Below are 12,082 nucleotides of genomic sequence, written 5' to 3' on the forward strand. Positions count from 1 at the left end.
CTATTGGACAAATCCCTCCTAGCTTTAGAGGTTTAAGTAAACTTGAGAAGCAAAGAATAGAAGTGCCATTTCTGTATGGTTTGCACAACATTCAGTCTTGAAAATCTTCATAAAAGTCCCACAAAGTCTCAGCAGATAATTGCACACAACTTAAGGGGAGGGAGAGATACCTAGTATGTGGAGACAGGCATGCAGAACGTGTCACTTGCATGTGACACAGCCAGTCTTTCATGGCTCTGTATGTGTCAGTGAGCAAAAGGAACTGGGAATGTGGTTAGGATCAGAATATGCAAGGTTCCATGAATCAGTTTTATCTCCTTTCAAATGGAGTAACACAGGACCTTACAGCCTATGCAGCCAGAAGATTCTGCACACCTTAACAGAGATCCTGAACAACCTGGCAGTTGCCTTTATCCCACTCTGTCTGAAGTACCAGCTGAACAGTCAAGAAATCCCTTTGCATTTCCAGGGAATTAGCTGGGAGTTAACCTGGGTAAAATCTACAATAGATGAGCTTAAAGCATTATGACTTACAAAACCAGAAATGCTGACTTACAAGTGACAGTAAAGCACAATATGCCTGCTGTTGTGCTCCCTGCAGGGCCCACTGACAGTGTTCTCAGCCAAGCAGAGATGGACAGCCCCACGGACCATTTGCCTCCACCATGAAGCAGGAGAGCTTGGATTCAGTCTGAAAGGAGGGTCACCAGTACAGGTTTATTGTCTTGATCCAGCTTGTCCTGCAGCAGTAAGTATACTGGTGTGATATGAACAATTTCTCTGCAGACTCTAGCATTAAAATGTACCTTTAGCTAGTTCATACTTGTGGATGGAGTATTTATTGAGTTCTATACATTAGGATAGTTAATTCTTATAATCTGAATGCATTTTAAGTGATATATATGCTGCGAATTGTTAAAGTATCCATATCCCCAACATCACATGAAACTAGAGTTGATTCTTTCTCTGTTCATTCTTAAAAAGTCACAAATAATAAAAGCAAATGTTACTTCCTGTCTTATTCAGGAAGTTAAAAGGGATAAATATTTTAAAAGGTAGCATCAAGAATAAGGATCAGGAAGGGAATGCAAGGTGTAGTGTTTGCTTAAGGAAAGAAGGGCAAGAATGTTTTATTGGCTAGTAATGTTGTTCTTTCAGGGAAAATCCAAAGTGATAAAGCAGCATGCAGTGAAAAGCAGTTTACTTACAGAAAAGGCAGAAGTAATCACAGAAATACAAATAAAAATAATGAAGAAAAATAATTACACACTGCAGGAAAATACAATAGCATAGCAAAACCCAGGGTTCATTTACTTAAGGAGAAAAGTGAAAAGAACATAAAAACAGCCAGCATTTGAGTATAGCAGAATCACATCAATGGTAACTCCAGAGGTAGTTTGTGTACTTGAGAAAGTTGCACATGTGTGGCTAGAGAATGGGTTTGTAGCATCTAAGAGTGAAATGCCTTTGGGGCAGATACTCTGTGATGACAAAAGCATTTTACATGTCTTTGTAATTCGGGGTAATAACCTGTGCCCAATTTTTTGACAGTCAGCAGGCCTAAAAGAAGGTGACTACATTGTATCAGTTGCTGGCGTGGATTGCAAGTGGCTTGGTGTCAATGAAGTGCTGGAAAAATTGAAAAGTGTGGGAAAGCAGCCTGTGGAGATGGAGGTTATCAGTTGCCAGGATACAGCAGCATCTTTGGTATGTAATGAGGGAAATTTGTTTGGTAGATTTGATATCAGAGTTTTGTCATTTGCCTGCCTTGCATTCCTGGTTAATGTTTACTTTCCTGTAGTCAGATATCCCACTCAGCCTGGGAATATATAAAGCCTTCAGAGGTGTGTTCAGTTTTAAACCATCTGTTTAAACCATTGTGACCTAGCAAGCTAAAGCAGTCTGTCTGCTTAAGAATGGTTGGGTGGTGGGATTTTTTGTAGTGCAGCTACTTAGATTAATTGCATGAAAAATTTCAAGACCTAGTTTATTTCCCCTAACTTGTCCCAGAGGATGAAGGCATTACCCTCTTCATCAGGGGAAAAACCACAATGAAACAATAATGGAATGAAATAGAACAGCCTAGACCACATGTTTATTTTCTATGCACTGTTATTCTAAATGATCTGTGACTTTTGTATTAGATCATGGATAATTGTATGTATTTTTTTTGGTGAACTTTTAACTGTCTAGTCAGTTACAAAGCTACTATAGAAGCTTTTGACCAAGGAAAAGTCATCACAAGGTTAAAAAGTATTAAGCTCTAAATAATTTAGTCATTGTGTGAATGAACCTGTAGTTCAGCTAAATCCACTGCTTCATGCTTTCAACATTCCCTGGCAAGATTAGACACTCAAGTAATGTTGCCTGAGAAGCTATTAAGGTGCCCCTGCTGCTGTTAGGTTTTCTTGTTTTGTTAAAATTGGTTTTCCTTATTGAAAATAAGGAATTATGCATCTGCCATTGCAAGTTGCAACTGGAAAGAAAAGGCTGGAATATAATCAAATTGCTTCAGGGCAAAGCTAAGAGGAGACAGAGAAGGCTGTGCCTTACAGGTATCCCAGGGGAATGTCACACAGGAGCTCCTGTAGTTGTGATCATTATAGAACCTGCCCAAAGACAGCAAAAGTATTCCCCTTCACATCTGTGCAGGAATTACACACTTGAGCTTTGTAGGGAGGTCACTGTGTATATTAAATAGTTATGCTAGAAGCCAGTAAATGTCTAACAACCCAAGAAAAAAATCACAGATTCCTTTATGCTTTGCAGAGGGTGACAGCACTCTGAAGGGCCTTGTGCTCAGCAATGTCATTAGCACAGAAAGCTTGCTGCAGTCTGCCCTGGAAAACTGTTTGCACAGCAACCTTTTGTTATTCTCAAAATTTTGACCCATTTTGGATGACTGATTCTTAAAATGCTTCTCTCTTTCCCACAGCATAGCAAGAGTGCAACTTACTCTATGGGAATGCAGAAGACATACTCCTTAATCTGTTTAGCCATGGACGAAGATAAAATTGATCAGACCAAGAAAGCCCCACTAAAACTCCCTTTTCTCAGCTGGGGAACTAAAAACAGACAGAAAGCTGCAAGTACACTCTGCCTTCCTTCAGCTGTGGCTGGAAGCTCTCAGATTAAGAAGAAGCTTTCTCCCTTCACACTCTTCAATACAGAAAGTTCATTGTACTGAATCTTTCGGAAGTATCTCTTAATGTGACTTTTGTTTAAAATGTAAAAATATTGATGAATTTTATCTTCACATACGTATGTTTAAACCCAGACAAATACTGGTGACTTCATTTGCTGTGCATTGAGCCACTTGTGGTCAGAAGCTGTCAGAAACTGTAAAACTGAAGTATTTGAAGGTTAGAATGAAGTCCTTTGGGAAGTATGCAATAACAAGATGAAGATTACAGAATTGCTTACATGAGGACTGGACTCCTTTGGGAGTTCAAAATACAGTTACGACTGATTTTTCATAAAAATAGTCATAACTATGCTAGATGGGAGTTATTTATTACAAACTTGATGCTGAATGCAAAATAAGAGGGGACACATTAAAGAATGATTTTGCTCCTAAAGTTTAGAGTCAATAATAAATCACTTAACATTACTTTGAAGAATTATCTTAACAAAGCACAGGTGAGAAGGAATATGATTATTCAGAGAAACAAGTCTTGTGCCAAGCAACAGTGTCACAGAGTTAGGTTTTTATGCAGAGGTGCTTCCTCACAGAACTAGGTGTAGCCTACTGAACAGGTCATTTAATTCTGGAATAGAATTACAAAGCTGAAAATTTAAAAGGTAAAGAACTCCAAAAGGCTTTTACTCTCTTCTTTTTTCTGATATAGGTAACATTTTAAATGCCTGTTGATCCAATTGTTAAAAACAGGCTTTATTCCAAATATTTTTTAACCTACTTACCTTAAGACTTGTATCTCACTTGTCTTGATAAAATGGATAGCTGTGAAACAAATCTCAAAATGGACATATTATAATACATTGATTCAAGGGCACATAAATTGCGGTGATGCTTTAAAGTATGATAAAAGAAGTACTTGTGCTGAGTGGCAGGATATTTATTTACTATCACATCAAGCAAAAAAAAATCTTCTGCCCTTGGAAAAATTAATGAGCAAGCTGTATGTAGAGTAAGGAGTGGGACAAAAAATAACTGGTGAGCATTTCTTTGAGATTCTTCTGTTTCCTTAAATTAATTGAAAATTGCTAACACTGTAGTGTTAGTTAACTTTGCCATCTACAGAGTAGATAGATACTTAAAATGTACACAAAAATCTGCATCTTGCTGTAAACTTTAAAGTTCTCATTTATTTTTAATTTCTTATGTAGTAGATGTAAATATCTTGATGACCCTTATTTAAGAATAAAAATCAGATGCTGCCATTTACTAGTAGCTTTTTAATTCTGCTGCAGCTTGGATGATAAAGCATAATTTACAGGTTTTTCCTATTTACTGTTGCCATACTTTTGTGCGTTTCTCTAATGTTGCTTAGAGAGATCTAAGATACTTTTCTTAAAAGTTCCTGTATTGTGCAATATCAACTAAGAGTTTAAAACCAACTTCCTTACAAAGAGAGTAAACATATTTCTAGTTTCCCTGTAAAGGGTACATTAAAAACTTGTAAATTCCTTGTGACTTGCCTATCCTCAGCAGTTACTCTTTGGGTGTATTGGTAGTAGTGCTTCTTTTACACACACAAGCAGCAGGCAGACCCTGATCTGCACAGCCCTGCCTCACACTATTCCATACAGATGAGATTTACTTTGCCTGGGTGCTGAAATTGCTATCCAAGTACCCCAAGCCTTTAGCAAAGTCACAGCAATCATCTTTCCAGCTCTTCATTTCTCCTAAACCACTACAATAGTCTTCCTGGAAATCCTTCCCTCTTAGCTCTTGAACAATTGTCTTTCCCTTCCCATTATCACACTCGCTTGAGGAAAGCTTGGCTTTTTAAAATTTAAAACACACCCCTCAATTCAGGTAAAAATGTGGACCTCTCAGGTGCCATATAAATACTCTTTAGTTTTCTGTTCTACACTGAGTGGTAGCCAACAGCTAACTCAACTGGCAGTGAAAGGAGTGTGTGCCTTATGTTCCTGCTCAGGCCACAGGAATTTTTGTACCAAGTGTCTACCCACAAGGATGTGTAAGGCCCTAGAAAGAAAGGTTAGCAATGGATTAGTAGCACAGCCTGTAACTCCATTAAAATTAATTGTTACTACTTCAGCTGAACTGTATTTAATGCACTGAGCATTTCCATAGGGAAAAGGTGTTTGTCTTGCAATATAACAGCCACGTGCCTTTAGATGTAAAATCCAGTCTTCATAGCAAAGTGACAAAACCTTAGAGGAATAAAATCTGAGCAAACCCATGTATAAAGATGCTTAAAGTACTCCCTAGTTACCTGAAAATAAAAAAGTAGTATCTTTTCCTGTACTTTTGGAAATCCTGATGTTTATTATTCACTAAATGAAATAATTATGTCTAAGTTACAGAAAAATTTTCATCCCAAGTACAGAATCAATATAAATAGCAGGTCCACCTGCTGTCCATGCTAACCAGTGTAAGAGGGAGGGGACTTTCAGAGGCTCCCACAGCAGGGAGTGGAAAAGCCTACTCAGCTGCCTTCCTGTTGTGGTCCAAACTCCCAAATGGTATGAGAGATGATTTTCTCACACCTCCTCAAGGCAAAAGGCAATTTTACCCTTAGAAAATAGGATAAAAATAAAACTTAAAATAAAATGCAAGATGTCAGGAAAACCAATCCTCTTTACAAATAGATTTTCAAAATATTAATACTGGAACAGTAGTATGAATTAGGAATTTTGTTCAAAGTTTCCCATATTATTTTCTTTGTAGTGTATATAATAGTATGATTGATAGTATAATTAACAAATTAGAAGTTGTAATTTATAAAAATATTTTGGAATTTATTATTATTATTATGCCAACCTATATTCAGAAGAACAACATGAATTAACCAATATTTTGGATATTAGACACATGGGAATAAATTTGTTAATGACCCATGAACCAGAGGGTGACCAGATCAATAAGTTAGTGAGAAGTCAAATGTGTTTTCCAATAGGACTTTCCACAGGAACTACCAAACATTATAAATCAAAAATGTTACTATAAAGCAATATATACTAACTTTTTAAACACATGTAACATATTTCCAGTTACTGAGAAGTTACTATGCACATATTCATATGGTGATTTTCTTCTGGAAGACCAAAGATTGCTCTTCCATTTTGTAACACGGATGCTGAAAAAGACAGCTTTCTTGTTTTTTATTTGTTCCAGACAGATGCAAAATACAGACTTCTTTCCAAGGCAATTTGCACAGCTTAATCTATATGAACAGAGCAGATGTAAAAAAGAAGCATCAGAGTCCCCTTGCTGCTAGCCATGATTACAGAAATCAGCATAATACGTGATTATTAAAACCAAAATGTTACAATTCAGAAGAAAAATCCCAAATTTTCGTTTTGCAAAATACCACTGCACGCGCACGTCAGGAATGTAAAAAAGTATAAATCTGTTGTGCTGCTGTTTGTCCAACTGCTTGCTCCAGCTCCTGGCTGTCGGCGTTGCAGAGGCGATGGATGCTCCCGAAGCGCTGCAGTAAGAGCAGAGCTTTTGTTCTGCCCACGCCGGGGATGCGCTGCAGCGCCTGCAGCACCGCGGGCTCTGCCGGCCGGGCGCGCTGCCTGCCCACGAACGGGTTGGAGCCGCGGTCCCGGCTCTGCTCCCGCACCTGCAGCCAGAGAGAGCAGTCAGTGACACCCAGCGCTCCTGCCACAGCCCTGCGGCCACGGCTTGCCCGGCTTCATCTCTCAGCACTCAGTGCAATCGCCAGGAAGGTGTAAATACAAACTGCCTCCTTAGGTGTGCTCCCTTATGGGATGCAGTTTGACAAAACCTCACTAAGAAACCTCTCACAGGCATATTTTATGAAAAATCCTTTCGTTAGGATTTTTTTCTCCTGAGAGGCCTCAGAAATGAAATGTAAACAATAATTATCTGCTGCTGTGAAATGCAACAAGTGCATCTTTGATTGGTCTCATGTGGTTGTTTTTAATTAATGGCCAATCACAGTCCAGCTGTCTCAGACTCTCTGGTCAGTCACAAGATTTTATTATCATTCCATTCCTTTCCTTTCCTTGCTAGCCTTCTGATGAAATCCTTTCTTCCATTCTTTTTAGTATAGTTTTAATATATAATTTTCTTTTAATATATATCATAAAATAACAAATCAGCCTTCTGAAACATGGAGTCAACATTCTTGTGTCTTCTCTCATCCTGGGACCCCTGTGAACACCACCACAGAAACCAACAATTCCTTAATAGCAAAAACAAATGAAAACAATTGTTTTTGTCACCTTTTGGATGCAGTCAGAGAAAGGGTAAGAAGAAGGGTAAGAAAGGGTAACAAGAAACAATTTCATAACAGTTTCCCCAGCCTTAGAGAAAGCAAAGTCTCAAGTTGATTTTGACAGTGACATTTCCCTAATGCTACCTAGTGGCACCTCATACAAGATTACATTTAAAAAATCCAGGATCATATTCTTCAGCCTTTTTTCTTTGTTCCCAAATCAGCCTTCTTTCCACTGAACTCTACTACTGTACCACTGTTGCAGAAGATTTATTCCTTACATTCAAATGATGTTTTGCTCCTATGTATTCTCTATTCCTTACATTCAAATGATGTTGTGCTCCTTTAAGATCCTGTGTATTCTCTCTGAAATGACCATTGGGGAGATCTACCTGCTTTGCTATACATCTCATAATTTAATATAACACAGAAACTTACTAGTTGAATAATAAGCTGAGAAGCTTCTCCTTGATTTGCCACAGGAAGCAACACCATGCCAAGTTCAAGTACCACAAGTTTTTGTACTCCTAGGTAGTACTGATCACTGATTGGGGTTTTCTCTACGATTACAATTCCCCTAAGACTGCTGGCCTGTATTGAAAGGAAAAAGATATTAGGAAAAACCTTGTTAATGACAATTTAATGCAATGTAACAGAGAAATTCTTTCAAGTATGAACTGCCTAATAGCAAATCAGAGGAAGAATGTAAGTTGCAGAAACAGGACAGAGGCTTAATACAGCTGCAGAATTTTTCTGTTTCCAGGTGAAAATTATCCTAAAAGGTCATCTCAAATGGAATTTTAAAAATAAACAACACAAGAAGAATGTTTTCAGAAGCATGGAATAAACAAGTATCAAGTGAAGACTTCTCTTTATACAGCACTTACATTTCTAAACCTAACCAATCTTCGTTTGAATTCATCCCCTGCAACCAAATCTGCTTCAGAAATAAGTAAAATGCAAGTTCTGTTTGGAAGATGAAAGTCCACCAGTCCCAAGCCATCTTCAAAGATGAGTCTAACTTTCCCTTAGGGTGAAAGTGTTGGAAGAAAAAATACAGTAGTTAAAAATATACTAACAATTATTTCACAGCACAGCCTTCCATAAGTGTCAATAATTCTAGTGACTTGATAATGAACTTTATAGAAAGCCTTTTTCCCTTTAAGTAAATCTATTACAAGCAGTCTGAACTACTGTGTGATGTCTTTAGTAATGCAAATTAATAGCAGTTCCAATCTACAGATTTAAAAGTACTAAAGCTGCCCAATAAACTCTGGACTTGAACAAAAATATCACATGCTTTTCTGGAGGGAGCATCATAATTTAGTTTGTTGTGCCAGCAAGACAGTAGCAGAGTTTGGAGGTAAATTCAAGGGAGCTCAGTGGAGATGCAAATCTGTAAAGCCCCACAACAGCAGATTCTACTGCTTCCCTGCAGTGCTCTGGAAACTGAGCTGATCACACAGATATATGACAAACAAACGGGATCTTTCAGCCTGCTAACACAGTCTGTACCACAAATATGGGACCAGTCAGGCACAGGCTAAAGCATATTCCAGCTGTTCTCAACCTTACTGGGCAATAGAGGAGAATGTTTTGCCTGACTTGCTTTTCCTCTTCCAGTTTGTGCTTACCTTGTAGCCTTTGGGCTAGCTCTGAGCCTCTCCACTTCTCATTTCCAATCATATGCCCCAAAGGGACAACTATAGATCCTGCTGTCACAGGAGAGTTTGCTTTGGTTGTCATCAGCCCTCCTTTCAAATCCTCCTTCAGTAGCAGTTACACCCTAGAAAGAAACGTGCAAAAACAGCAACACATTTTACAAACCTGTTGCAAGCTTATAAATTTTAATAATAAACTTAGGATGCAATATTCTGGAAGAGGCACTGCCTACTTCCTCAAGTTTCCTTACAGTTAAGGTGAACATATCATAATCGGCCAGCAGCTCCGTTCACTTAATACAGGCTGTTGTGCTGGCTTGCAAATTCCACTTTCAGCTTTACCACTCAGCCTGAATTAAAACACACAGATGGTGAAAAAACCCACATTACCTTTTCCATACCTTCATCCAACTTGCTGGGTGGAAATCTTCCTGAATTACAAAGCCAGCTCCAGAGGCCCCTCCATCCCTCAGCTGGTGGAAGTCTCCAGACCAACTATTAAAAGGCGGGAGAGATTATGTTCAGGTTTGCCAGTTGTACGCGGTGTTCTGACTTGGAGGCTAAGGCATGAACTAAAGTACAAGCACCACAGACAAGCCGGTACCACACCGACACACATCCCACGGCGCAGGCCGCAGGGGCGCTGCCCGGCCCAGAGGAGCCGCCCGCGGCAGCCAAGGGCCCGCCGGGCAGCGGTACCGGGAAACGGCAGCGGGAGCTCGGCAGGCCGCGGGCGGAGGAGGAGCGGAGGGCGGGCCGCACCCGGAGCTGTTGCTACGGCCGAGCGAGGGTGAGTAAAGCCCATGCTGAGTGGAGGAGCTCGGGCCCGCAGCAAATCCGCCGTGGCTTTGTTTCCAGGCGGGTCGCGAAGGCGAAGCGTCCGACGCGGCGAGGAGGCGGCCGTGAGGCGGTGGTTGGAGCCGTCCCGTCCTGATGGCGTTCCTGTTCAGAAGAGGCCGCAGGGGCCCCTTCGTGAGTATCACATCTCCTAGCCTGGGGCTCCGTGACCGTGAGCGGGGACAGCAGGACACAGGGTTCTGTGCGCGGCTGGGGCCGGCGGTGGCTTTTGCGGCTGATGCCGGTAATCGCTGAGCACTTTAAAGTGAAAATCGGGGAGAAAATGTGAAGCCCAAACCAAGACAAAATGGTGTCTGGGGGCTGGTGCGTTCCTTTCCCTCAGTCCCGGGCCTGCCTGGCTTTTCAGGAACGCCGAGCTTCCCTTTCCCCTTATCCCCTTTCCCCTTATCCCCTTTCCCCTTTCCCCTTTCCCTCTTCCCTTTTCCCTTTTCCCTTTTCCCTTCTCCCTTCCCTTCCCTTCCCTTCCCTTCCCTTCCCTTCCCTTCCCTTCCCTTCCCTTCCCTTCCCTTCCCTTCCCTTCCCTTCCCTTTTCTCCTCTCCCCTCTGGCCGGGCTGGCAGCGCAGCTCGCTCGCTCCCAGCGCTTGCCGGGGCGATGCTCGAAGCGCCGTTCACTGTAAAGTGAGCTGATAAAAATTCTGACCGGCTGCCCAAAGCAGACAAAGGCTGTACGGCTGTCAGCAGTTGTGCCGGTGTTCTCTTCTAACGTACTTGAACTAACTGAATTTTTGTTTATTACTACAGTGAAAGTATTGATCTTCTGTTGTTGTCACCCTTTTACCGTGGGATGACTTTTACTTCAGCTGTGTTCCCTGGTAGTTTCAGTAGGGTCAGTCATAGTCGTGTCTACAGTCAACAGCCTGTAGTAGAAGAAATGGTGCATGCCAGACACGTATGCAGAACTAGGGAGCAGTGCGTTTGCATGACTGAGGAAAAAGGCAGTCTTTTAATGCACCATTTAATTATTTGATGTGACTTCATAAAAAACCAGAAATATTTCCCAGTCTGCATCTTCATTCTCCTGTTGGAGAAGTGAATTAAAGAATGATTGGGGGGAAAAAGATCTGTAGCAGAAATAGCAGGAACTTAGCCTGTTTCACTCCGTAGAAAAGTAACATCTGCCCAAACGTGATGGATTATTATGGCATAGTATTTTCTGATGCCTGGAGAGAGAACAAGAGGTAATAAGCACAAACTCAAACGCAGACAATTAACTTAAACATAATAATAAAATACTGTGAGGTGGCTCAGCACTGGTCCAGGCTGGAGATACACAGGACAAGACTGGACAGGACACCAAGCAACCCTCTCGTGGGTGACCCAGCTTTGAGCAGGAACTTGAGCTGGACAATCTCCAGAGCTCCCTTCAACCTCAGCCAGTATCCAGTTCCCTTCACAGTACTTTTGTAGGAGCTCTGGTCCCAGTTTTTCTGAGCTGGTATTTAATGTTATACCATAAAAAAAAAAATTGTGCTTGCTGATGAAAAAAAAAAGTATTGTTTTTTAAATTTTTTTATAATTAAGGTTGAACCTTTGACTGCAAGACTTAGTGGTAGCGAGGGTTTTTTTTCCCATCTCATACTGCTGTGACTGAGGATTGACAAACTGTAGAAGGGGACTCATATTGTTACTCTGAAGCCGCATTCTGATATTTTGAGAAAAGTTATTTTCTAGTCCAGTTTTTCTTGTGTATCTATAGGAAAAAGATGAGTAAGTTCAAATTCTGGTTTTGCAAATTGGGATATAGTGGATAGAAAATGTACATTCATGGGTCTCATGTAAATCACATTTCTAACCTTCAAGAGCAGCTGTAGATAAATGTGAAAGGAACTTGCCAGCTTTACATGGTGTTCTGACTTTAAGGGGAATGAAAAGCCATTTCAAGTCTTCTGTTTACATTAATTGCATGTAATTGTTCTTCCTTCTTATATTTTGCATTGTTAGTTTCCGTGCACATTCAGTTCTGTGGTTTTTTCTCATTGTAATCCTTAAAATCATTGTCAACTAATTTTATTTTAAATCATTTAGAAACACATAGCTCATGGCCTGGTCCCTGCTGCTACCATAGCTCCTAAACCTGCAGTTCCCCGCACCCCTCCCCCTCGTAGTCCAAACCCTTCTCCAGAAAGGCCCAGGTATGTGTTGCTTTTTGGGGTTTTTAAATTTTT

General features: G+C 40.6%; 3 protein-coding genes across 8 annotated transcripts in view; 2 read left to right on the forward strand and 1 right to left on the reverse strand.

Annotated features, from left to right (window-relative positions):
• Positions 1-4,398, forward strand: part of RHPN2 (rhophilin Rho GTPase binding protein 2) — a 30,558-nt gene extending 26,160 nt beyond the window's left edge. Inside the window, exons 13-15 of the mRNA XM_030955815.1 lie at positions 602-748; positions 1,552-1,707; positions 2,936-4,398. Of these exons, the coding sequence (XP_030811675.1) occupies positions 602-748; positions 1,552-1,707; positions 2,936-3,187 (555 nt within the window). The 3' untranslated portion in view covers positions 3,188-4,398. The remainder of the gene's footprint in view (positions 1-601; positions 749-1,551; positions 1,708-2,935) is intronic.
• Positions 4,399-6,295: 1,897 nt separating this feature from the next.
• FAAP24 (FA core complex associated protein 24) lies at positions 6,296-10,279 on the reverse strand. 3 transcript variants are annotated; one of them, XM_030955817.1, is made up of 6 exons: positions 9,821-10,279; positions 9,449-9,553; positions 9,032-9,183; positions 8,285-8,424; positions 7,836-7,988; positions 6,296-6,779 (listed from the first exon to the last, which is right to left on the reverse strand). In XM_030955817.1, exons 3-6 carry the CDS (start codon positions 9,141-9,143, stop codon positions 6,537-6,539), a joined length of 648 nt encoding a protein of 215 aa, XP_030811677.1. In that variant the 5' UTR covers positions 9,144-9,183; positions 9,449-9,553; positions 9,821-10,279; the 3' UTR covers positions 6,296-6,536. The 3 variants fall into 3 exon arrangements, with proteins under 3 accessions (XP_030811677.1, XP_030811679.1, XP_030811676.1); XM_030955819.1 differs by having other exon boundaries at positions 9,460-10,279; XM_030955816.1 differs by having other exon boundaries at positions 9,449-10,279.
• The window catches only part of CEP89 (centrosomal protein 89), a 34,479-nt gene continuing 31,909 nt past the window's right edge, over positions 9,513-12,082 (forward strand). For 2 of the 4 annotated variants that reach the window (XM_030955811.1, XM_030955813.1), the window contains exons 1-2: positions 9,513-10,030; positions 11,943-12,049. In XM_030955811.1, coding sequence (XP_030811671.1) covers positions 9,992-10,030; positions 11,943-12,049 — 146 coding nt within the window. In that variant the 5' untranslated portion in view covers positions 9,513-9,991. The remainder of the gene's footprint in view (positions 10,031-11,942; positions 12,050-12,082) is intronic. The other 2 variants (XM_030955812.1, XM_030955814.1) reach the window with 2 other exon arrangements.

Source organism: Camarhynchus parvulus, chromosome 11 (genome assembly GCF_901933205.1).
Source record: "Camarhynchus parvulus chromosome 11, STF_HiC, whole genome shotgun sequence".
NCBI lineage: Eukaryota > Metazoa > Chordata > Aves > Passeriformes > Thraupidae > Camarhynchus > Camarhynchus parvulus.

Excerpts from the sequence above, each read along its gene's own strand:
- FAAP24 (XM_030955817.1), bottom strand. The coding sequence starts at position 9,143 with ATGACAACCAAAGCAAACTCTCCTGTGACAGCAGGATCTATAGTTGTC. Across the intron at positions 7,989-8,284 it reads GATTGGTTAGGTTTAGAAAT|GCCAGCAGTCTTAGGGGAAT; the intron begins GTAAGTGCTGTA and ends CTTTCAATACAG. Across the intron at positions 6,780-7,835 it reads CTCAGCTTATTATTCAACTA|GTGCGGGAGCAGAGCCGGGA; the intron begins GTAAGTTTCTGT and ends CTCTGGCTGCAG.